Source organism: Apteryx rowi, unplaced genomic scaffold (genome assembly GCF_003343035.1).
Source record: "Apteryx rowi isolate R43461 unplaced genomic scaffold, aptRow1 scaffold_62, whole genome shotgun sequence".
NCBI lineage: Eukaryota > Metazoa > Chordata > Aves > Apterygiformes > Apterygidae > Apteryx > Apteryx rowi.
In genome coordinates, this window is record NW_020450894.1 from 1,052,406 (window position 1) to 1,078,327 (window position 25,922).

The following is a 25,922-nucleotide window of genomic DNA, read 5'->3' on the forward strand; positions in this document are numbered from 1 at the left end:
GTGAAGGGTAACCTCAGGTGAAGGCAGCATATGCTCGTAGGCATTGGGAAGCAGGGGGGATTGCTGGAGAAAAGGTGAGGATCTCTCAGCAACTTGAGAGTGGGAGGTTTAGCACAGAAGTGCTGGGACATGGGAACCTGTGTCTGCTGTGGTTCACTGTGGATTTTTTCCAGTGTCCTCTCAGTTGTCCATTGTGGATCCACCCCAGAAATAAAGCTTTAGGGATAGGCTGATACTCTGTGATTTTGATCCCTTTGCAAGCATCTGGAAATGTGTTAGACTATTTTGGTGCAGCTGAACACAGTAATGTCTGATACAGTGAGTTAGCCTCAGAGGGGAGTAGGTGCTGCGCTTTCAGTTTTCGTTGCCTATGTGAAGGATCTTTGCTTTTTCTGAATCCTACCAGTATCTAGGTTTTTATCAGAATCCTGAGATGAGTACCTCGGGGCTTAGCAAACTCAAAGGAACGGTCAAGGCTCTCACTGTTCTAAGTTTCTTTTTCATGAGAAATCATGTATTTCATTTCCTCTTGAGACTACTAGTACTGCTTTTCCAGTGTGATTCTTTCTTCATAAACCTCAACTGGGTATGAACTTTTGAGGTCCATAACAGGAAATTCATACAACTTTGTATCTTTGAGTGGCATTTGTCATGCAGGCTTTTCACTTTTGTCAGCAACTTTTTTTCAGTTCCACTTTGCGTCAACATAGAGTTTTGCTGCAGATATGGTTACAATTAGAAAATAATGATTTAGTATTGTTAGAGCATGAATTAGTTATAATTTCTGATGGGATGGAAAAAAGGACAAGAACAGAAAATAGTTCTCAGATCTCAGGCTTAAAGTATTTCTCAGTGTTGTTGCTGCAGTAGAAGGTTTCCTTATTATATGCATATTTACTACTATTCCACAACTGAAAATCCGGGATCCAGAAATACTGCAGAAGGAGGAAATGGTGATTATAGAACGCAAGTTCTCAAAGGAGGTTATTTTAGGTTTCCCAAAAGCAAAAAAAAATAAAATAAAATAAAAAAACTCAGGCTTCCCTACATCAGAAACATGATGCTGTACTTTGAGTAGAAACATACTGAGCTCCCTGCAAATTCATTGTATTCAAATCATTGTCTTGTGTTTCCCCAGACCCATCTCTCCATAACTCTAATTTGGTTGCCTATGTCTGCATGCATAAATGTGAAAAAATGATTCTAGTGTGGCTCTCAAAGCCTGGTTGGGTTTGCAGGACTGCCACTTAGAAGTAATCGTAATTTTTCTTTTAAACTGAACAAATCAGATCTGGCATCAGGGAGATGCAGTAAACAAGGAGACCAGCAATGCCGTTTTTAGACAGGCACTGTTTGGAATAGAATTGCACTTTAAGAGGTGCTAATTATGTTCAGCAATATTGGCATCTTGTTTCACTTAGATGAAGATCCTAAAGCAAATCTGAACCTTTCATGAATGGAAACAGTCTTCCCTTACACACCTCTACCTTGCCTCATTGTATCACATTGCAAACCTAAAAACCTGCTTCCATCCTATATCCATCCTACCTCTACCTCTGCAGACCCTGCTGAGAGGTGAGAACTTCTCACACAACATGCTAGAAAGATGGGAAACCCACCAAACCCCCTTTCCTTGCCACGTTTCTCTGTGGGGACTGCAGAAGTTAGGCTGCTTAATCCTTCAGCCACTGTGGCATGCTGCAGGGCAGTAATGACAAGTGTAAACAAAATGCATAATTAATGAAGCAGCAGTGGTTTGTATTTGGTGCCTGGCAATGGGTGGGACCTCGGGAGAGATGGTGGGAGGAGGCTGCAGGGTAATTATAGATGTGAAAAATGAGGCTGGAGCATGCAGTAACCTTTCTAGGTTAGTCGTCTCTGTGATCGATGGCCTACATTGTTTTCTCGCTAACCTTTTTGTGAACCTCCCCTTAGAATAACAGAGGAAATATAGTTAGTCCCTTCCCCATCTTGTTTGTTAGTAAAGCACTCGTGTACAGCCTTATTATTGCGCCCTAAACATTGCCATGTGTTGGTAGTAAATCGTATTGCAGGTAATTAGTTACACCTTGTGATGAGACCCTTCAGTCCTGCCCCTTCCCAATCAGAGATAGCTTATCCATCAGGGTAATGCTAAGTAGCGTTACTAAAAATGGCACCAACTTTGCTGAGTTTCTGGTTAAACAGAACAATTTCGAGAACTAAAATAAGAAGTAGGTGGAGCTTTAGGGACAGAAATGGGGGCAGGTGCAGAAAGTGAGGCGGTGGGACCTAAGGTGAATACTAAGATTTGTGGTAGAGGAAAGGGAGGCTGCTTGGGCCTAGATGTTGGGATGGTAAGTTTATGTACTTATGATTCATGGCACGGGACTAGATAAAAGTGTCCTTAAGTGGAGGTGTTCTCTTCCTTCGCTTCCCCTGCTGCTTGAACACACGGTGGTTTTACCTATCAAACCCAAACTTACTCAGTGCTGTCAATAATTTCTAATGTAGCCCTCAGGTGATGAGCTTCCTGAGAGCTGCAGCAACATTTATAAACCCTGAACTCCTCCATCAGGAGGAATATACTTCATTTGGTCCAGGCCTTTCGGAGGGAAGCATATGATGTGCACCAGATAAAATTGCAGCATGTAAAAAAATTTGAAGAATGCCAGGAAATGTTCTTGAACTGTGCAGCTGACTGAGAAGAAGGCTAAATGGTTTACATGCAGTTGTGATAATTGAAGATACGAATGTATACATAAGAGAGACCTTTCTTTCAAGAAAGGGTGGATCTTTGTGTTCATGTCCTGGGAAATGCTTTTGATTGTTGTATTTATTTCTCTGGAGTAATTACTGAACTTCCCCTCAGCCAAAAGCATTCCTGATATATGGGGATTTCTTCACCCTTTACAAGGACAGTACTGGCTACTTGTAAAACAGTCAAATTAAGAAATGACATCCATACTGCAGTGAGATCCAAGGACAAATTAGAAGTTAAAATTAATCAGACGGGAATCGTTCCAAATTCCATTCTTCTGTGGCTAAGTGAAGGAAAAGTTTATTTTGTGTGACATTTTTTTTCTGCAAGTTTTGTATCTCCAAAATTTCTATGCCATGGCCACCTAAGATTTTAATATGCAGAAAATGTTTATATTTTTTCAGAACATCAGGGTAGCTTTAAGAATTTGTTTTGGCAAGAAAAAAAAGAAACTGTAAAAGGAGGCATTTGAAGAGTCCCAGAAACAAATCTATGACTATGTGTTGACATATTATGAAGGTGTTGGGAGCGACTCCTTACTTAAAATTGTGTTGAAATTTGCACTTACTATGGATTTAAATTCATCTGTTTCACACTTTAATGATTGAATTTAGTCTCCTGATTTGGTACAGAGATGTGCTGTAGAACAATTGAATTTTCCGTGTAATTATTTTAAATAAAAAATGAACTCACTTTGTGAAAGAATTTATTTTAAAGTCTTTCTGAAGTGTTGCTTTCTACGGGCATTGCTGTTCCTTCTAAACTCTTCACACACACATGCATTCTTGCTTGTATTTTGTTTTTCTGTCAGACTTCTATCAGATGTTTACCATTAAAGGTTAAAATCAGAGTTGTTCCTGTGATACAACCTCAAGGGCTCTCTTCTACACCCAGACGAAGGGTGATTGGCATCAGGGGAACTGCAGTCTTCTGGCCTAAAATGTTGTAGCACCCATCTGTGTGTAAGATAAGGTGTGGTTTGGAGCACTGTGGACCTGTGCAACTCGGGGCTGCACTTGGTTGTGTGCTGGTTGGCTGCTCCCAGGAGGCTGCTGGCCATGGCTGGTGCCTTCCTAGTGGGGTGTTTGATGGAGTTGTGCCTGGAAACAGCATTTGCTGTGCCCACACTACAGGGTTTAGGGAGTCCTCTGGTATTTTCCTTTCTTGTTATGACCAGCCGTGCCCACTTTCAGCTGAAGAACAGTTCTGACCCACCTGGGTTGGCAGAGCAGGAAATCCAGAAGAAAATACTCTATTCTGTTTCTCATCAAAATTTTCTGCTGTGGGGTAGGGAAGATGGGGAGGCAGAAGAAGGCATTCACGGAAAATGCTGTTCCAGAAGTGGTGCTTTGGGCTTGCCCTGTCCCTTTGCTCTGTAGGCGCTGGACAAATGAGAGATGGAGCAAAAGGAGGCTCTGGGCTGGATGCTGGGGAGGGTGAAAATCTTGGAGGAGAGATGGGGGAGGAGGAGATCTTCGGAGGAAACAAACTGATGTTTGGAGCGAGGGGCTGCAAGGGGGGAAGAAGGGAAGGGCTGGGGGTGGGGGACATTGCATGGGGCGACGTGGGTCCGGCACGGTGGGGAGCCGGCTGACCTCACTGCAGATGCGGCGCTGGCTGCCTGTGAGCCCTTGGAAAGCCCAGGGCACTTGAAGCCCACTCTGAAGCGATGCATATTGGAAGGCTGGTCGTGTGCTGCCTTGCTCGGGGAAGCTGCGTGGTATCGGCAGGCTGAGATTTTAGCAGTGATCCTTCGTCCTTCCTGAAGATTTGCCTAAGCCTTACTTTATTATGTTCTTTATATAGCTGACAGTGGGATATTAGTAGTCCAGGCTGCTGGGGCTTCCCAGTGGGCCTGCTGGCATCTGTGGCCTCCCTCGTGCCTGGCAGTCCGGCTGTGTTTGCGGGACACTGGCTGTAGGCGGCCATGGGTTGGCGATTGCCCTTGGTGCAGCCCAGTTGCAGATTCCACCTGAGCAGATGGTTAGCAACAAGTCCCAGAGTTTGTATTTCCAGGGATCTCTAATTAGGTTGTGAGGCTTTCTTTTAGGACAGGGACTGTTTTTCTTGTGTTTTTCTACAGCACCTCGTATAGTAGGACCCCAATTAAAATTACCAGATGTTAGCTCTGATATAAATTCAATAAAAAGAAGTTAAATTCGGAATAGGTTCATGTTTCTGTAATTTTGTGAAAGAATGTTTTCTTCTCAGTGCTGTGCTCTGCTATTTGTGTGGGGAGCTTTTATCATATGCTCCACACTTTGGTTTGTGGTCTGTGTTTATTCTAGTAGGGCTTGACTTAAATTCGGAAGATTTCAACTCTCTACAGCAGAAACAGACAACTTCAATATGCTCTGGGGTGCTTCTGCTCCCGGTCATGTGTACCTCCAAATTGGTTGGTCTGCTGGGGCTTACATAAAACTTTTTGTTAGAGCAAACAGTCTTCATCGTCTAGGTAGGATACTGTGACTCACTGAGCAGAGCATTGAATTGGGCCTTGAATTTCATGAACTGTGTTCCTGACATAGCTACCTACTATCTTGCTGTATGATCTTTACAGGTCATTTCACCTCAAAATCTGCCTTGCCTCAGTAATAACTGTCTGCCTTGAAAGAACCTTTGAATTTTTGCTTTATTATTATTATTATTCCTGAATATCATGAACAGAAGGCATTGTGGTCTAAGAGATATGGCTCTGTTCTGAAGGACTCTGTCTCTTTTCTTGGCTTTGCTACTATCTCTCTGTATGATCTTGGGCAAATTGGTTCACCAATCCATTCCAGCGTCATCACTAATCTTTTTAGATCATAAATTCTCTGGAACAGATACTGTCTCTTAGCACGTCATGTTTTAATGTCTAGCATTATGTGGCTCCAGTCTCCACTGGGACTGCATGCTACAGAAATACAAATAGTTGTTACTAATAATAATATTAAATCTGTGTGGCTCTTCAGAGATAAGTAGAGGGCAGTGTTCCTTTTTCTGAGGAGCAGGCAGGGTAAGTACTTTTTTTTGTCTTTGTCCATCTTTTCTTGTTTAATTAAAAAGCAGCTAGTGAACATGATTAAAAAAAAAAAATACAGACAGGCTGTAATAATTTGACACTTTTAGCCTCAGACCTGCAACCTGCTCTGTGAAGCCAACCTTAGGATCGCGGCCTGAGTCTGGTTAATATCCATGTTTGCCAGGGTAGAAAGTGTTTGGAGCCTTATATTGACAATTGGCTTAATATTCAGGCTAATCCCATAAAACCACCATACAGCGTGGTGCAACTTCCAGTATTTGCTCTGAACGGGGATCTCAGGGAATGTCACAAATCAGATCTGAGGAGGTTCACTTGGCAGGTATGTGACAGGGCTCTGGATAGTGATGATAAGGGATTGGGATGGAGCTGAGCATGGAAAAATGGGAGGCTGTAAGTGACAAGAAGTCAACTCTTGACAGTATCTATGTGCTTTGGGATTTTTTAATTATTCTTTCTTTTCCAAAGAAACACAACAACAAGCAACAACAAAAGGTCTTAAATATTCAACAGTGAAAACAATAGATATGAAAAGGAAAACAAAAAGTTAGAGCCAGCTTTGGCATTGGTGGACATTTGGCTCTGAGGGAAACAAGAACAGCTTGGATTTGCATAAATTGCATAGTATGGGTCAGAAAGTGGAGGGAGAAGTACGCTTTCATTGCAGTGGCATGAATGGAAGCACGTAATTGGCATTCTTCCCCCCTTGATCAGATGCCTCCTTCAGGGGATCTCTGCACCCAATACATTGTGGCTAATCCCTTCACTGCTTGGCATGGATAGGTCTTTTATTTTCAAATTGTGATTTTTCTATTCTCTGATTTCTTCCATAACCTGGGAAAATCCCAGTCTGGCCCCCTGTGCATTACCCTTTGTTTCAGAGAACAACCAGAGGTCACACTGTGTTGAATGTAGCTGTTACTGCATCACCCGACACATATGTGGGGTGTTAACTTGGAGCTAACAAGCATCGCGGGTGATGATAGTGGCACTCAGCATTATGCACCTCTGCTGAACTTGACAGATTCTGCATTTTTGAGTCCAAATAGACAAGCATGATTGTGATCAGTTTGGTAAGGCTTGTAATTTGACACTTGTACAGGGACGTACAAAGATGCTCTCCGGGCTGGACAAGGTTAGTATGTCTCTTGGCTGAACGAAGACCCAGCTTTCTTTTCCCTTATTGGGTTTAATAGCTTCTCTTGCCTCTGAAGATCCCCAGTTGAAGTGCAAGAAAGGCTTGCCAGAGGATTCAGATTCAGCAAAGCCCTTAAACGTTTGCTTAACTTTAACTGTATCCACCTCCTTCACCAGGACTCAGGTAAGTATTGGCTCAAATTTATGGATATGTTAAAGGACTTTGCTGAACTGGAGACTCCAGAAACTGTGTATTAGCGCTGCTGAACAGTTATGTCCACTCAGACATTTGGCAGCCACATGGCAGCCTTTCTATTCTGGATATCAGGTCCTGTTCCTCCTCCCCACTTTCTATTCCATATCAGCACTACCAGCTGTAATACTTCCTCTCTGATCTATCATGTTTCTTTGCAGCTTCTCTCTCTGCAGTGCCTCTAGCCAGACCAAATGCAAAATTCTTGACTGTGTCCCATCCTTTAGTGGGATCGCACCTCCTGTGCAGCTGATCTGAGATCTGCCCAGTGGCAAGGGCAAATGAGAACTAACAGCTATTGATGACTGTGGCCTGCCTCTTGATTTATCCACAGATAAATGTTTTAACCTGTCGGCACTAAGAAGTCATATTGATTGGAATGATTTTGTTTTATTCCTAGGGTCTTCTAATAGAAAGGGCAAGTCCTCCTTTAATATCTTCCTGCCCCAGGCTCCACTCTACTGTACCTTGTCCGAAAGAGCTTTTATTTTCAAGGCACAGGGAAAATGATGTTTATAAAATATAAACTACGGGAATTTTCATTCCCTCTGGCTTTAGGAGGAGGAGAGCAGCTGGTGGAGAGAGGATGAGAAAGGCTTTATCTGCTATATTTTGGTTACTGCACTTTGAGTGATAGGTTTAATAATTGATAGAGCAATTTAGCAATGATCCATAATCCTGAAAGAAGCCTGGGCTCCCCTCCTTCCCTCCCTCCCTTCAAGACTGACAGGCTGCTCTCAGTGTTTTTGTCTGCAAAATTTCATCCCTTGGTTTCTGTAAACAGCCTGACATGGGAGAGGGGAAAAAAGCAACTGTTTCTAAATCTTTTGTCTTGTTTCCACAAACAGCTGTGCTGCCTTCTCCAGCTCAGGGCTTCAGTCATTTGCTTGCACGCCCTTACTGAAGAGAATAGGAGGTTTTCTTTCAGGCCCTGTCTAACTTCAGTGAAATTTGAAGCCATGTGTATGTGAGAGCAGACCAGTGCAGACTTCCTCAGCAGGGAAGGGAAGGTGCAAGGGGAGAGAAGACCCACAAGACCTGTAATCTGCCCCCCCCCCCTTTATATCCGGTCTCCTGTGTTTGTAACTGAATGCAGGTTTTTTAATCCCAAGATAGGTGTGTGGCAATGGCATGTGCACGGGACACGCTGCTGCAGTTAGCTTGAAACTGGTCCAGGATTAACCCATGGAAATTCCTTTTCTCTAGAGCCCTGTGTTGACAGTCGTTGGCAAGCATTGGGATCCTGTTTGGGTGCCTGGGTATGTAAATTGTCTGTATGAAACCGGGCTGGTAAAGCTGCAAGCACACAGTCTGCATTTGCCCGCTCGCCCCCGTAGCATTCGCAGGCACAGGGTGTGCGCCCGCTCGGTGAGGGCAGAGAGCCTTAGCTTTCCTAAATTCTGTATATGATATTCACCACTCTCTCCATCCATGAGAGGTGCATACAGAGAGCAGAAAAGATGAGGCAGAAGAAAGAAGTAGCAGGAGAGAGTTAGAGAAGTAAACAAAGTTATAGGTGCTGAACATGCATTGAGGCAAAGGGAGGGTGAGGAGGGGAGGAAGTGAAGCCTGGCAGAAAACTGGATATAAACAAAGTCAGGCTAGATGTATTAAGTTGTGTTTTTCCACATGTGTTGCATTGATGTCAGATTGACAACAAGTTATAATTAAGTATGACAAAGTCAGTCGTGTGCAGCTGTATTATTCCTTAAAATTACAAGAGGTGAGGTCCTTTGGGGCACAGCAAAGTTTATGGGCTCTCCATCATGGGAGGTCTGTAAGAACAAGCTGGCTGAACATTTGCCAGGAGCGACATAGGCGTAGCTGGTCCTATAGCGGGGCAGGGAGGGAGCAAATGGCCTCCTGGGGTCCATACTAACCCTGTGAGTATCTGATATGCTTCTCGAGTATTTTCACCCTTAGTCGTCAGCACCCTGGTAGAGCTTTAGTGTAAGGGTGCCAATAGTCTACTCTGCTTTTGTGATTTATTTGGTATTAAGTACCCTTAGTAATGATAGGTTCCTGAAGCTTGTTTGATAATTATGCTGATCTATTCCAAAAGTAATTTTTATGTAATATGCACTCTGTTTTCAAATGGCAGAAATAACTGTGTGTGCACTTGGTAAAAACATTCTGAGATCTGCCCTGGTACTCCCTGAAACACTCCCAGTTACACAGTACTTTGCCTGGGTATAGGAGGATCACTGTAACCATGCTATTGACAGATACATAGCTAAGTACAGTATAGAACCAGAATAGTTCAGGTGGGAAGGGACCTCAGGAGGTCATTTAGTCCAACCTCCTGCTCAGAGTAGGATCAGCTCTGATATCAGAGCAGGTTGCTCAGGACCTTGTCTTGCTTGGGCTTGAAAACCTCCAAGGTGGAAACTGCACAGCCTCTCTGGGCACCCTGTTCCAGGGGTGACTTGTCTGCATAGTGCAAATATTTGCTTTGTTGGATCCTCCCCTCTTTCAGTTCAGTCATTTCAATGCTGTTGTCGTGTTTTCTGATGTCCACCTCAGTAAAGAGCCTGGCACCCTCTTCTTGATGACCCCCTCATAGACACTGGGGCTGCTTTAGGTGCTCCCACAGCCACCTCTGAACCATGCACATGCATAGAGGCTCCTGTGGCCTCTCCTTGCAGGAAGCTGCTCCAGCCCCCACCATGTCCATGGCCCTCTGCTGCGCTCGCTCTGGTTTGTCCATGTGCTGAGGGGCCCAGAGCCGGATGCAGTGTCTGGGTCTGGTCTCACAAGTGCTGACTGGAGGGACTCATCGCTCCCTCGGTCTCCAGCCTGACTTATTCATCTCTCTGGGTGGCAGCCCTGCCCTTGAACATATCGACAGGTCCCCCCAGTTCGGTGTCACTGGCAAACCTCCACCTCCTCCTCCAGGTCATTGATAAAAATGTTAAACAAGACAGGTCCCAGGATAAACCCTGCAGTACCTCACTTGTTACCAGCCTCCAGTTTATATTTATGTCCTGAAGTATAAACCAGCACTGAAGGCTGAGTGAATACAGTTTCCAGTCTTCTGAGTTGATATGCATATTTTTTCATGTATTGCAGACTAGTCTTGAGGGATGGACAAGGGCAATGTGAGCAATGTAATGTCAGAGCTACCCTCTAGTGGCAGTTGTGCTGGTGGTCTCACTGCCCAGGAAAGGACTGTCAGGCTACACCCCCAGTCATTTCCAAAACCTGGGTGTATCGGTGTTTGACCCGTGAAATAGGGTGCATGCTAATATACTCTTTAGGGGCATTGTCCTTCCTTATAAGTAAAAACAAGATAACTTTGTGGGTAAACAGTATACTCTGATAGACTTGGTGGTACTCCAAAACGGGCTTTTCCCTCCCTCATGAATATTACTGTGTCAATTAAACTCTCCAGCATTGCAGCTGAATTGTTTTATGACACTCAAATTTTCTAGCCTGGTAACTGAGCAGCTGAGCTTGAGCTTTTCTGCTGGTCTAGGAGAGGTCCAGGTATGACAGTGTGTCCTGGGACGGTGCCCAGTCACCGTGGTTCTGCTGGCTTGCTGCATCCCAAAGTGACCCAGAAACCACTGCTGTTCATTGAGGCCATAGAGAGTGCTCTGCAGAACTATACCACTTTTATATGGGCTCCTGCTATATGGGTGATATGGTTTATATGGATTCCTACTGTGCTTCTATATGGGTTCCTGCTGTGCTTCTATATGGGCTCCTTGACCTGAGGAAACTTCAGTGTGTGGGGACCTGGGGGAAATGCTGAGGTCTGACAGTGAGGCCAAAATGTAGGATGAGCACAGCTCTCCCTGGCTGAGGACTTGCACAGGTGGGTCCTGGAGCAATTCTCCTGTCCATTGCTTGGAGAAAGCGAATGAGTGAGTGAGAATGAATAGCTGGTGCTTGTAGATGTTAAACTCTGGCCCTGACAGCTGGCCTTTTCACACACGGGAAATCTGAAACAGTACAACCCAGGAGCAAAGGAAGACTTCGCATATGGGAGTCATCAGTATTAGAGGACCGCACCCCTTCAAGGTGTCCGTGTGTGCGTAGAGGGTGACAGGGTGAGGGAAATAACAGCAAGAGCACTTTACTTCCAGAATGTGGGCCTGTTTCCATTTCCAGCTGTGCACTGAGAAGTGATTCAGGATCTGAGAGGTACAGAGGGACAAAAAAAGTGCTATGTACTCTCCTTTTCCATTAACTCAGAGCTGAGTATGCTCTGTATGTTACAGTATTTGGCATTTAAAAATGGGTACCTCCCCAGGATATGAAAGGTCAGGTGGGCAGGTGTGAAAAAGGGTCCACAAAGATGCCAAAGAAAGGGTTTAACTGGAAGAAGGGTAAAGCCCCATCATTTAAATAAAAGATCCTTGTTACATGCAAGAAGGATGCAATTTCTCCTCCTTCCATGAGGCATCTTGGTGCTTGTGAGCGCAAAAGCACCACAGCAGGGTCATTCCTCTGCCCAGACGAAGCAGCCCCCACACCGCCAGTGAAACAGCTCACCTTGGTGTAGCCTGCATCACCGAGCAGGAAACTTGGGATAAGAGTAAAAATATGAGTTTGTAGCAAGGAATGAGTGACAGTGGCAAGCTGGGAACAGGTTATGGTCGTTTGTGATTTGCCATTCCCAGAGGTCATTGGCATGCGCACTTCTCAGTCCTGTTTTTTGGGGTTTTTTTTGTGGTAGCCGTGTGTGTGTGTTTGTGTTGTTTATTGCCCTACCACTGTTTTAGGTTGGTTTGCTCAGGATATCTGGATGTCAGAGAGTGAGCACCCTCACAGCTATGGACTGACTCCCAGAAAAGTGAGCCCTGCACATGCGGTTGATCCATGCGTGCCCAGTCGGGCTGATGGATCAGCCTCATGCCTGTCTGTTTCTTTCTGGGATTTTTTGGATGGCAATATGAAAGCTTCTGCTTTTAGCAGTTGAGACTTTGGCAAGTGTGCCTAGCAGGTACACGATGGGCAGCTCTGTATATCAGCACAGCAAACAGCAGCACTGTAGATCTGACTGTACCACCCACAGCTGCCTGCAGCCTTCTTCTAGAAACATCATGCTGGAGGCAAGGGGTAGGCATAGTCTGCGCTGAAGGTGCCAGGAAGTGTCAAGTTTTGAATGATATTTTTGTCTGGTGCATGTATGTGTCAATGAAGAACTATGCCAAGACAGTCGTGTTTACCTGTGGGACCCTACCAAAGGTGGTACGTTACCCCCAAGGCTGCAGTTTGCAATGGAATTTTATTATTCAGAAAGAGCTGAGCTCTCCAAAAAGTCTGTGGAAATGAATTTTTCTGGGGGGGCGTTTGTTTTTAATGCCCTGTGATGTGTGGGTGAAAAAGCCAGGGAGCTAGACTGGTAATTATTTTTCCTGACAGAAACACCAGACAATGAAATTACCGTGCCACAAAGCAGGGTTGCTAAAGTAAATACTCTGCCAGCGGCAGGCCTAAAAGCAGGATGGGGTCAGATGTGAGGTGCAAGTAAATGATGAGATGGCACCTGTGCCTTTGGGGGCCCACAAGTGCTGCCGGCATGAGGACCCCTTTGCTGCTGCCACTGTGAACGGTCCCATGCCAGCCCCGGCAGCTCACCAACCTCTGGCTCAGGTCCAGGGCGATGGGGCATTTGCAGGAGGACACAGCACTGAGCCGCAGTGCAGGTCACCCTTTGCTGCCTGGGGTGGTAATTCAGCTTGGGAGAGGAGTGGGAGATGTGGAAAGTGGGGTGGGCTGGGTGCATCTCTCCTGGAGATCCCCGTGTGGGGCCCTTTTGGTGGGGGTGTTGGGTCTCTCTCAGGTTGGTTGTGAGTGGTTTTGAAATCTTCAGTCTCTAGTTATGAGATTTGTGTGAGCTGCAAACCAGACTCTACCTCTGTGTGCAGGATGGGAGTGCCTCTCGTTGAAAGACGTCTAAGGCAGCTTGTGGGAGAGGAAGGTTGGGAAGCTGAAGTTTTCTGTTTTCCCTCTGTGTAGCTAATATTGGAAGCTGGAATTACTGTTCTGAGAGTGTTTCAGAGGCACTGTCAAAAACTGACCGAGAGTGATAAATGTGAACGTTCCTGCACACACAGAGGTATCTGGTGGTGAGCTGCTATTGCATGGCTTGAAACCAACTCAATCACCACCAAAGTCAGAAGGTTTGGTGAATCTGTGTTAAAATAAGTAGTATTATCAGGATAAAACTCCTCGATGGGCAGCCATGAAGATATTTATTGAAAACAGCATAAACCACACAGTGCTATTCCAGGAGAACATGTCACCATGTGAGTTGTCCTTTGGATTTATAATTACAATACTCTGATGTGCACACTTTAATAGAGTATTTTACCCTGTTATATAGCTTTACCAGTTTCAGAATGGAGAAATCCCACATAAGGACTAGCGAAGACATGAAAATGTTTTCTTTCCCTTCGGAAAAAGAAAATTATACCATTCTTAGAGTGGCTGAACTAAATCTGAGTGCTTTTAGGAATAAAAGGGTCAGTTGTGGAATGGCCTACATCCACAATTTAGGACCAGAGATATTTAATGTATTAATTATTTGTAAAAAGTGGTGGACCAGCAGTGAGGTGCTTAAGTGTTCAGACACCACAGAATTTTTTAGGTTAGGTTGTAGAAAACAGTGAGGAATATTTAAGGGGCTTAATCTAGATTATAGACAACATTATGCCAGATCAATGCAATAGTGAAAGGCAGTAAACGTTGAAAGAGGAAAAACGGACTATTTCTACATAATTCTATATTTTAAATTAACTACAGCTCCTCTGGAGAAAGAACTGTGCGTCTCAAAGGATCTCCCAGATAAAAAATCTGCTGAAATGCCTAGTGTCATTCTGAAAGCAAACAAAATATTAGGTTCAGAGAAGACTGGAATGCAAAATCATTCTGCAAATACTATAAAATAAGCCTGGGGAATATCTTCATGTTTAACACTGTTTCATGTTCTGTTCAGCCTGTCTCTAAACAGTCAAGTCAAGAATAGGAGTTTTAGAATCAGGCAGTGAAAATGGTTTGAAACATCCACAGGATGGAAAACTGAGAAGGCAGAAGCTGTTTCATTCGGAAGGAACACCAACAGGAGAGAACATGACAGAGATATAAAAATAACTTGTGCTAAAAGGAAAGGTGATTCCAGTTCCTCAGTTTTCACCTTTTGCCATGTCCATGGGAACGTGATTTGAAAGGTGCCGGATTTAAATTTAGTAAGGGGAAATTAGGTTTTAAACAACTGACTTAAATGGTTATTTAAAGCAACAGAATGTCTGTGGAACTCCATGCCACAATATATGATTGAAGTCAAGATCTCACCATGTCCTAAAAAGTTGACATGCATATACATTAAAAAAAGGAGTTCTGTGTGTTAAAGGTACTTGTGAAGAAAGTATCTCTATATGGATACATAAATTAGCGTATAAAACAACTTCCACCTGAAGGAGTTAAGAAGTCATTTTATCAATGGACAAGTTGTTTCAATACTGAACTTCTAGCATCTTCCTCCAAAGGGCTTGGTGTTAACCTTTAGCAGAGAGGTGCTGGGGCAGGCAGAGTTTCTGCTGCCTGCTAGGGTGATCCCAGTTCTCTCTTACACATGACAAAAGGGAGGTACCTGCTAGCTGAAGATCAGGAAGCCTGGGTGGTACACACTACCCATAGTTCTCTTTTAATGACTGATTAATTACATTAGCCAGGTCTTTGTCTTAGGGCCCTTCCCTCTCCATGGAGGATGCCAGTGCCGCCATGAAGGCAGGGCTGTGAGATAGCAACAGGAAAGGCTTGCTGTGGTGTAAGGCACCATATCACTTACCTCTGTCCCTGCTCACATAGGGATTCTCATTGCCGTTCCAAAAATGTCGTGGGAAATGGCTGGCACTCTTCTTGTTGGGGCTGGGTGAGTAAATATTGCAACTAATGTTTAAGCTTGATATATAGTGTGGTCAATACCAGCTTTCAGAAGGGTAAAATAAAAATACTTCACTTCCTCCTCCCTACAATGATAGGTCTAGTTTAAAATAATGAATGGCATTCTCTTTAGTTGCCTTATAGGTGTCTGAATGGTGTGGACATTGGTTATGTGCTTTCCTTTGCAACAGTGGAGGTGCAAAACTTCTTTTTTATAAGAAAAAGAAATTCTCACATAATTGCTGTACTCCAGAAGGTGGAACTTTATGAAGAGAAAACCCACCGGACCGCTTAAAGATTCATGATTTAAAAAATCAGAAATGTTGAAATCTCAAATTCTCGGTCATTCCTTCTTGCAGGGGTCTGGAGGTGTTGCCAGCATAAGTGTGGGGAGAGAAGGGAGGAGCTCTATGCTGTATATGACAGCAGGACAAGTGAGTTTTATGAACAAGGAGGTTTCTAGACAACATCACATCAGGAATATCCCACCGATAGTCCACTCCTCCACTCCCTCCACTTGAATTAGTGGGAGGGATTTCAAGTTCAGGCGACGCAAGGCTAAGCTCTCATTAGTGACCAGGGACATTTTGTTCACAGTGTGGAAGGCAGGCAGGGAGAGGCAGATGGCTTTGAATGCTGGATTTACATAGTAATGACATTCAGGTCACCATAGCTGTCTTTTTCTCTCTGCATTTTGTCTAGGTGTCGACTAGTGTACAGGGATGACAGAATGGGAAGGAGAGGAGGAAAATTAACCCCTTGTTCCTAAGCAGAGATTGGTTTTAGAATGAAGAGTTTGTGATGATGGGCAAAGGAACTGTGGGGTATAAAAGCAGCAATCACAAATGAAACTAGAAGAGCTAAAGGAAACTGCTTTTTAATTTAAGTTTCTGGCATGTTTTGTGTGGGAATGGCACAAAGTGTCTTGTGGTTAAAATCCCTGAATTTCCCTTAATTTTTACGTTCTGGGTTGCTGGCTTGAGAACAGGTGGTTTTTGGCTTCTATCATTACAAGTCCACCCAAATTTAGGGAAGTTTGCAAGCAGAAGATGGGTATGGATTCTTGTTACAGGGCATTTGCTTGGTTTTTTGGAAAAAATACGCATTTTGCTTGGCTAAAGACTTGTCTTCACATGACTATGTAATGGTGTGATTAAAACATAATATTTTCCACTCTGATTGGTAATCCTTAGTATGATCTCACTGGTGTCAGATCTTATCCTGATGGCAGATGGAAAACTGGGAGCCATGAGTCCTATTTCCAACTCTGGGCAGTGGCACTTGCTCTGCTCAATAGTCAACCCCAGGCATTTCCAAAATATGCATCAGGGCCCCAGAAGTCATAAGACTGTTTTTAAAATGGTGAAAGTCTTAAAGCACTGCACTTTTCTTTCTTTTATTTGTCTTCTGGGTGGTTTTTTTTCCCTTTTTTATAGTTAGAGGTTTGCGGAAAGTAAATTATTCTTTCTATAATACATCACCTGACTGCAGAAGGTGGGGCTTTAGAAGAAAGTTTTGCAAGATCTGTAATAACAGCATGAGAGAAGCCTCAGGGTTCCCTTTGTAAAATGGGAATTATAGTACTTAACTGCATGTGGAAGTTTGGGCTGGTGTGGGAAAAGTAAGGAACGTGTGTGTGTGTGTGTGTGTGTGTGTGTGTGGAGATGGATTGTAATAATGGATTTTCAGTATTTGTAAAATACTTCCAATTCTTCTAGACAGAAGTTGCTTTTGAAGTGCAGAGTATTCAGGGCACTAAGGGCAGGATTTATCTCATTCCATCTTGGCCATTGCAGTGTGGACAGCTTGCCTAACCTAGTCTTTTAGGCCTCTTCAGCATCAGTGAAGAAAGATTCAGCGTCCCAAGACAGGTGGGGCAAATGTCCCTCTGGGAGCTTTTTCTCTCTCTCCATTGACTGCAAAGTCTAGGTACCTGGCCTAGATTTGAGACCAGCTTTTACCTGGCTGAAAGGCGAAATGAACCTCACCTTAAGGTCCTGTGGAAGTCTGAACTAGGGGACTGTTCTTGCTTATTTTCCACTTTAATGTGGAGGTTGTTGTTAAATCAGGAAGAGCATTGTGCCTGCTGCAAAGGAGCAGCCACCGAGTAGCAACCCAGAAGAGTGTTTAGAAGCGGGCAGAGGTGGTGTCCCCTTCCATGTGGTGCCATTCCTTATGGACATCCCTTTCACATGTCCGCTGAAGCCAGAGCCTTTCTGTCATCCTCTATTTCCTCAGCAGGGCTAATGCTGCAGCATACTGAGCAAGCGTGCTGCAGCGGGCATCATCTGAAGCACACAGTAAATACGTAGCGGGAGTGCTGCCACTTTTTGCCTGCTCCAGCTGAAAGGGAAGGGGAAATCTAATCAGATGTCTAGAACAGATTTGAAAGTGAAGACTTCTTGGCTATTTCCTCCTGAGGAAAAGACTAGATCTGATAGATCTAGTTATGTTATTTTTCTGTTTTATCATTACACTCATTGGTGTAAAAAGTCAGTAATAATTTTATGCCAGTCCTACAGTGATTATTTGATATCTGGCTGTTTGTCAAGCCCACCAAGCTCTGTGAATGGTAGATATGAGAACGGGCACGGCTCCACACCAGGACAAGGAACTAGGTGTGAGAGCCTCAAGTGGGAATCCTTGTTGGGTGACCTTGCATGTGTGACATGCTTTTTTGTGCCTCATTTTTCCATCTGTCAAATGAAGAAAGCAGAAGTTCTTTCCTGTGTAAACAGCTGTGCAGTGTAGGACTTCAGTAGGACTGCCATTTGACTAAATGATGCTAGAAGACTCTTCTACAAAGATAAATATTGATTGACTAATACTTGGTTAACAGATACCTTGCTGGCAGCCAGTGGAGCCCTAGACTCTACAAGAGCAATAACATTTGTTCACAGCCAGCAGCTTCTTGAGTGTAGCTTTTTCTGTGGACCTGTTTTGCCAGCCAAGTGGGTCTGTTCTGGTTGCTAACGCTCTCTGACCTCTTCCTTTGCAGAGCCCCTGAAATCATCCTCGGTTTACCATTTTGTGAAGCAATCGATATGTGGTCATTGGGATGTGTCATTGCAGAACTGTTCTTGGGCTGGCCTTTATACCCAGGAGCTTCAGAGTATGATCAGGTTGGTACAGATGTTGCCCTGGATATTGATAAGAGCACAGATTTTTTTTTTCTTTCTTGTGTCAGAATGAACAGACGTTAACTCTTTATCTTTTGCTAACAGGAGATATTTGCATATGATTTTTACCCTCTTACGTCAACTTTTTCGTTATCCACCTGTCCTATTCTAGGTAACCAATAGGCTATTTAGTACGATGACTTTTAGGAACTGACCGCCTAAGTGAACTCTCTCATCAAGAGTAAACGTTCCCATTGACTAGAGAGCTCTGTACATATCTCTAATCACTGAACAGAGCAGACATCCTTTCTCTACTGTAACAGCAAGTATTAAATAAAGGTTTATTTGTTAGATTGCATGAACTCTACTGCATTTCATAATCCCTTTTATGAGGGTGTATATTAAAAGCAGTGACAAGAAAGCGAACGTTCACAGTGGTGTATTGTTCTAGTTAATATAAGCTGTCGTGGTTCTCTCCCTATAGACTTTTATGCTCCTCTTGTAGTTCTAACACAGATAATGCAGCAGCTTCTAGAGTCAAGGCTGCAGAACAGTTTCCAGTCTAATAATCTTTTTACAGACCACCTTAGCTATCTGCAAATGTGGCCTGAAAAGGATATTTTTTATATTAGAAAATTTAAAAAAAGGCATGGTAATAAATAAATAAATAAGTTTCTCATATATGAAAATGTTTCTTTGACTCTTCTTTTTAAAGTTCTGACTGAAAAATGCTATTTAAAAGGTGAAATTTGGCAGGGAAATAACTTGCAGTACAGAGCAGTGCCATTAGCAATTCCAAAGGAAATCAGACGTAGCTGAAAAATTTGCAAGTCTTTGAAAATCACATACCAAGCATGAAGAGTAGATTTCTTTCTCCTCCCCCCAAAAACTCATAAAGCACACAGCTGAAAAAGAAATCACCGTATGTACTATGCAGCTTAACTACACAGCGCAAAGTTTCCTCTGCTGAAGTACCGTGAGGGCTCCTGGGGAGCTGGGAGGTGAGCAGGGGCTGAGCCTGGCCCTTCACTGCAGCCTGTGTAGCTTTGCAACCCTGATGCTGGGTGGCAGGAAGGCTCCTGAAGCTTTTAAGGTGCGCAGGCTCCAGTGGACCTAAGCAGCTGCAGAGCCAAGCAAGGCACTCTGAATGAGCCAGGGTTGTAAGTGTTTTGAAGTCTTTGAAACCACAGCTGCTTTTATACCTTTATTTTTTTTACTCCTCTCTGTCTTTTCTTTCAAAAATGCTTCTCATTCTTCTGTAGAACTTCCTACAATAGAGGAATATTAAGTTTTACAGAGTGAAGCATTCAGAAGTCAGGAAATGCCAACGTTAAGGTTTCCTGTGCCACCCCAGGCGTGTGTTATGTCAGTCTTTAATTATGTAATCACATACCTTTTCTGCTTTGAATAAATAAATTTAAGTCTGAGATCTTGGAAACATATGTGTAACATCTTCGAGCTGTGTGAATGCCAGCCAGGTCAAATCCATGGAAGTAGCTTCAATGACAAATGAAGTTGTGTAAGCAATGGAGATGAAGTACTTCACACACCGTGAGGGTATCGATTTGTTTGAATGTATATTTCATCTAAGTTCAAAGATACTTCATAGTTTCCTGTTTTGAACTTCAAACTGCCCCTAGGAGAGACTGTGCTCTCAGCTGGGAAAGAAAAACAACAGAAGTTAAGCACAAATAATATCAAATTATTGAAATTACCTCCTGGAGAAGAGTGTGTGACATAAAAAGGTGCAAGGCAGTGAAAAATACATTACAATCTCTGGGTTAGTCTTCCTCTTTGATCTCCAAAATCTAGGGGCTTTCCTCCCTTTAGCCATAGACTTTGTGGGAGAATATGGTGAGGGTAAGTTTCCGTAGGTGTAAATCATAAATGGAGGAATTCCGTATGGGAATTCTCTTTCCTGTTGTTCCTTTTAGTGTTTTTTTTTTGGTGAAGTCTGACCGCGCACTACATTTTCTCTTTCTTTCTTTGTTCTATTGTTTTAAATGCCTCCTGCCCTCCTTCAAGGAAGACCTCCAGAGATCTTCACAGGATGAACAGTGACCTCTCATCCTTCTCTTACAGATCCGCTATATTTCACAGACACAGGGCTTACCAGCAGAGTATTTGTTAAGTGCAGGAACAAAGACTACAAGGTTTTTCAACAGGGATACAGACTCACCGTATCCTTTGTGGAGGCTGAAGGTAGGAAGACATTCCCTTGTTTATTTTACCTTGCAATTGTTGGTTGGAAGTGGGGAGACATTCGCTCCACCGCAGAGCTGGGTTGCTGCTTTTTGCAATGCAGCACACACCTTGGGGTGGGTATATCCCGAGGTAAAACTGCCATAACAGAAGTCTGCAACCCTTAGCTTACCTCATTGATAATGCCTTGTGGGAAATTTAAGTCTAGAGCTATCCTGGAAATCTCCCCTAAGTAGTCAGTGAAGTGATGGGTAATTTAAATGAAACTTGCTCTGGGCAGAATTTGCTGTAATATCTACCACATTGTTAAAAAAAAAAGGGGGGAGGCATTTTACTCCTAACAGTCAAAACAGCTATTAATGCAAATGGGCCTTGAGTCACTTGTAGCAGCATGTTGGGCTGCATTCAGCAGCGAGTCCCTAAGGAAAGAGGCCAGTAGGCTTCTGGCTGCAAAGATGAGATGCCGAGTCTCAAGCTGGGATGGTGTAGGAGCCTCTTGGGACACTCCCTGTAGCTGGGAGGATGCTCTGAAGTAAAAAAGAAGAGATAAAGCACTTTGGGACACACTGTGACACAAAAGCTGTCATATAAACGTGGTGGAGATGACACTTATGCTGTCTGTTCAGGCAAGAGACAGGTGGTGCTCTGGTCAGGGCAGAGTGGGACACGGGCTGGAGCTGGCACATAACCCGTAGCCGGCTGCAGGGCGGTTCTGCTCAATGCCTTTTTCCTGTTTTGAGCAGACACCAGATGATCATGAGGCAGAGACGGGGATTAAGTCGAAGGAAGCAAGGAAGTATATTTTCAACTGTTTGGATGATATGGCACAGGTAAGAGCGCTGGTGAGTAACCATCAAGAATGCTTCGTATGCTTTTGGGCAACACCAGCAAAGGGGGACTACATGATTTCCCAGTGTATCCTATTCTTGTGCTTAACGTCTCTGTGCTTTAATATCTCCATTCATAAAATGGTAATGTTGAAATTATATACCCTGTTAAAAGAGCGTGGTGTCTGTGAAGGGGTGCGGGGAGCACTAGTTCCTTGTATGGATTCCTCATGGTTGTGAAAGTTAATTCCAGCATAACCACTCCTGCAACTGCCTGTCTGGCGTTTGTGTTAGGGAAGTCCAGATATTGTAGCATTCATTAGCAGGCATGCAGAAATGGAGGATTGAGATCAGGAGAGATTTTAATAAGTGGATGAAATAACATGAAGTTCTTCTCCTGGCATCTGATACATAGAGATGTTTTCTCTAAACTTACTGACAATTTCTATTTATGTTTATACATATTTTTTTGCTTGCAGGACATATAATTAAGTATCCGATTACAGTCCTTTATATGATAAATATACTCAGTGCCAGAGCTTGCCTGCTACCACATGGAAGCTGTTCGTCCTCAGTGGAGGGTGACTAAGTGTTTCATTAGCCATTGACCCAAGCAAGCTGAACACTTTACAGTCTGTCTGGAGATCTGACACGCACAAGCTAGATGACAGTGTGACTAGCAGCCTCGGAGTCTTCCCTGTGACTTCAGCAACTACTCCTTTCTATAAGGAAGCTTGCAGGACGTGCGCTAGCCAGGAGTAAACACAGTTTGCTGGAGACCTGACCATCTGCTTTTTCCTTTTAGCTGTCATTCTTGTCCTCTCTTCTTTAGGTGAATATGACAACAGATTTGGAAGGAAGTGATATGTTGGTGGAAAAGGCAGACCGGCGGGAGTTTATAGATCTGTTAAAGAAGATGTTGACGATAGATGCAGATAAGAGAATAACACCCATTGAAACTCTGAACCATCCTTTTGTCACCATGACACACTTGCTTGATTTCCCTCACAGCACACAGTATGTGGCTTTCCTTTCCCTTGGGTTTTGGATTAGGGGGTGAAGGGGAAAGTGGATTGTGGTTGAGACCTAGCAGACATATCTGAGGGGCATTGTTAAAAAGTTTAAGCCCTAAATTTTAATCTTTTAATCTTTTTATGGTTAAAAAAAAAAAAAAAAGATGATTGCCAACTCCAGGGCAGTAAGAATTGTGTTGTAGGTGCTTGGCATTTAAAACACTGCAGAATGTGCTACATTCATTATGTAAATATTCAATAATTACATATGTTTGCATTAAAATGCAAGAGAAATTATGCAATTAGTGCTGAATGTATCAGTATATCTCAATGTAATATAGTACTGATTGTTAGTGCAGTAATCAACCTTGTCTGCAAGGGGAGCCGACCCTTCCTCCCAGAGCCTTCCCATCTTGCAGGGGTCAGTTTGGGGCTGCTTGCCTTTTAAAGGAAGCGCTTTCTCTGCAGCAGCCTGCTTTGCAGGAGCAGACAACAGGGAAACAAGTTCAGTTTTCAGCTTTGCTGCAGCTTTGACCTCATCAGCAGAACAGTTACTATCACAGTACTATACCTCACTGGGTGCTATGTGTATGGATATTTAAAGGCTGTGAGGAGCTCAGGTGCAAACAAAGTGGGGGTTGCTTACCTACTTTAGTGGATGCTGCAGAGCAGCAGGTTACTGTGCGTCAGCTCTCCTGCCCATACGCGTGCTCTTACCTGTGGTATGTCAAGTTCAGTTAAGGTAGTTTTCCCTCCGTGAAAGAGATGCAGCTGCCTTGTCCTTGCATTTATCACAAGATAAGAGCAGATGCTTGCTAGAAGGTGATGGGTGCTTGATCTGTTTAGACCCAGCCTTACCCTGCAGAGACATCTTAGTGTTGTTATCTATAAATAGATACCAAGCGATAAAAGTAATGCAGATGAGAAGGGAGATAGATTGTTGTGCTAAATGGAGAAAAAGTAAGTTTCATATAAAACCATTCATAAATAAAAAATGACAATGTTTTCTAACAGTATTAGCATTATATACAAAAGGCTTTTAATTTGTGACAGTCCCTCTTAATGTGCAGCAACTGATTGTGTAAGATTTGAGAGATTTGTGGCATAATCCATTGCCATCAGGAATGTTTCCACTAATGAAACAGACTATAAGCAGGTCGTCAGTTCTGAAGCTCTCTCTTGTTACTGCTCAGGCAAAGCCCCAGAAAGACTGAAAATGTCATTGAGGCCAGTATCAGTGAGAATTTTACCTGAATAAAAACCTCAGCACTAGGTCTCTGAATACTAAATGTTTTCCCAGCTGGGTGCATAACCCCAAGTAGCCGCTCCACGTTGGAAGTGAAGAGCAATAAGCTGCAGCCAATATGGCAGATTGATAGAAATTTTGTCTGTGATTGCCTGCGGTTTTGAGTATAGAAACTTCAAAGCCTCCAGAGATGCTGGGAGTTGTAATCTCTCTTAAAAGTAAATCAGGCAGCAGAGGAAGTGAAAATGTATGGACGATGGAGCTTCTGGAAGGAGTTTCTGTTGTGGCGTGCTTCAGAGAGGCTGTAAGTTCAAGCAGCCCATGAGGAGTTGTTCTGCTTGGTTCCCTACAAACAGCAAAGCGAGTTTAACTCCGTTTCACATATTTGACTGCATGGATCTTAAACTGTTGCATACTCCTCAGTCTTTCCATCCTGTTTTGCTCTGTGCCTTTTTTTTTTTTTTTTTTTTTTTTTTACAATGAGAACACAGTATTACATTAACAGGGATTGTATGTTGTTATGTAAAATCTTTTGGTAACATATGTGATTTACCATGTACAGAATGTATGCTCTTTCCATTGCTTTCCCATTTTGGAGGGGGAGTTATATTCATACCTGACTGGAAAAAGGCAGTCCAATAGTATATTCATTTGATACAAGTGTTCGACTTTTCCAAATGTTCTGCAAGTTGTGCCTACTTCATAGTTCTTTGAAAGAATGCACATAATGAACACCTGTGCACAGTGTCTTGCATATCCCTTGTTTGCAAATATTTATTGAACAGATACAGTAATCAAAAATACCTGTAGGAGAGGAAAGATGATCATGTGAGTCAGGGACAAGACAGGGATAAGCACATCTAGGTCTTCTTCCTGACCAACACTAGTGATCCCATGAGCATGTTCCATCAGCATGTACCTCCTGTTACAGATAAGGTTGATTACTGCACTAACAAGAAAAAGAGACATTTTTTCCTCAAAAGTCATGTGACATGAGAATGTCTTTACCTGCACTACCTCTAGCAGCTTAGATCATTACAAAGGAAATTCTGTATACAAATGTACACCTGATTTTTACTGCTCTTTTCCTGGTTTGAATGGTTGAAGTAAAATAAATCAGTTTATACTTTTTTGAGTTGTGGTTCACAACCAAGTTGTAAGTTGTGGGAAAATTGTGGTAATATCTGTAGTGATTTTTAGACCTTGGAGAATTGAGATTTTATAAAAAATACAGTTTTGCACAAGATCACTATGGTATTATCTCTTAAACTACTGTATGCCTTGATATCCCAGTTATAAAAATGAAATACTGACAGTTCCACCTACCAGACAGCTAGACTGCTGTAGCAGTGCAGCATTTGCTTTATTGAGAATACAAAATATGATACTTCCCAAAATTTCCATTGCCATATCAATAACATTTAAAGGCAATTTTGTTTAGAGGGAGAGGGTGTATTCTTTGCCCCAATAGCTGATTCTCAATCTGAGATAACCTCAGAACCTGATTCCCTGAGGGTGTTGATGAGTCTGATTTGGCATAATCTTTTGGCATATAAATTGTCCTAATAACTGCAGCAGGACAGCTCACGTGCTTTAAGATAAGCATCTGTGGACGTGCTCAGTCAGACAGGGACAATGTTTTAACCACTTGGCTGGATCAAGGTTTCAGTGAGTTACTTTTTAAAAGGGACAAATAAGATTTTTTAGGTGTCTCAGTGACCAAAAACAGTAAAACCCTTCCATGCAAAAACCTTCTAAAACCACCTTAGACATACACCAAAGAAGCAAGCATCAGTCGATCTTTCCCTTGACACCCCCTTGGCCCTTTTCAGTCCAGGCAGGGTTAACTGGTTAAGGCTGGTTAACAGAGACTAACACTGGTTAAGAGAGAGGCATGTAAAATAGTAAAGTGCTTATGAGCCCAGAAAGTGCCAAGCCTGCCTTTGAGGCCTAATGTTGGGCCTCTGTGATGAACTGTTAACTTTGTTCATTGGCTGATTAGTTTATTTTCTTTCCCTTACTTGTCACCCCTTTGCTTACACAGCGTCAAGTCCTGCTTCCAGAACATGGAGATTTGCAAGCGGCGGGTGAATATGTATGACACCGTGAACCAGAGCAAGACGCCATTCATCACCCATGTAGCCCCAAGCACATCTACCAACTTGACCATGACTTTTAACAACCAGCTGAACACGGTCCACAACCAGGTAAGAGCATCATCAGAAGCAGCCAGTGCCTGAAACATTCACGTCAGTGGGTCCTAGAAGGGGAAGTGCCAAGGTAGCAGCCCGTTTTACCTTCCTGCAAAAAAGATGGTACTTTCTTTCTGTCAGCGCTTCCTGTGAGCTTCCTTAGCTCTTCCTCATTCTCTCTTCTTGAGGCAAGAAGTAATTTTATGGCATTCTGCGTGACTGTCAAATGTTGCCCTCATTGCTTATGTTGTCACTGGAGGTGATAAATCCTGCTTACC

The 25,922-nt window shown here is 43.3% G+C and overlaps 1 protein-coding gene across 2 annotated transcripts in view; it reads left to right on the forward strand.

Annotated features, from left to right (window-relative positions):
* The window catches only part of HIPK2 (homeodomain interacting protein kinase 2), a 101,876-nt gene that overhangs the window by 48,406 nt on the left and 27,548 nt on the right, over window positions 1–25,922 (forward strand). For both annotated transcript variants that reach the window (XM_026083946.1, XM_026083947.1), the window contains exons 3-7: window positions 18,044–18,167; window positions 20,247–20,366; window positions 21,110–21,196; window positions 22,026–22,210; window positions 25,497–25,659. In XM_026083946.1, coding sequence (XP_025939731.1) covers window positions 18,044–18,167; window positions 20,247–20,366; window positions 21,110–21,196; window positions 22,026–22,210; window positions 25,497–25,659 — 679 coding nt within the window. The remainder of the gene's footprint in view (window positions 1–18,043; window positions 18,168–20,246; window positions 20,367–21,109; window positions 21,197–22,025; window positions 22,211–25,496; window positions 25,660–25,922) is intronic.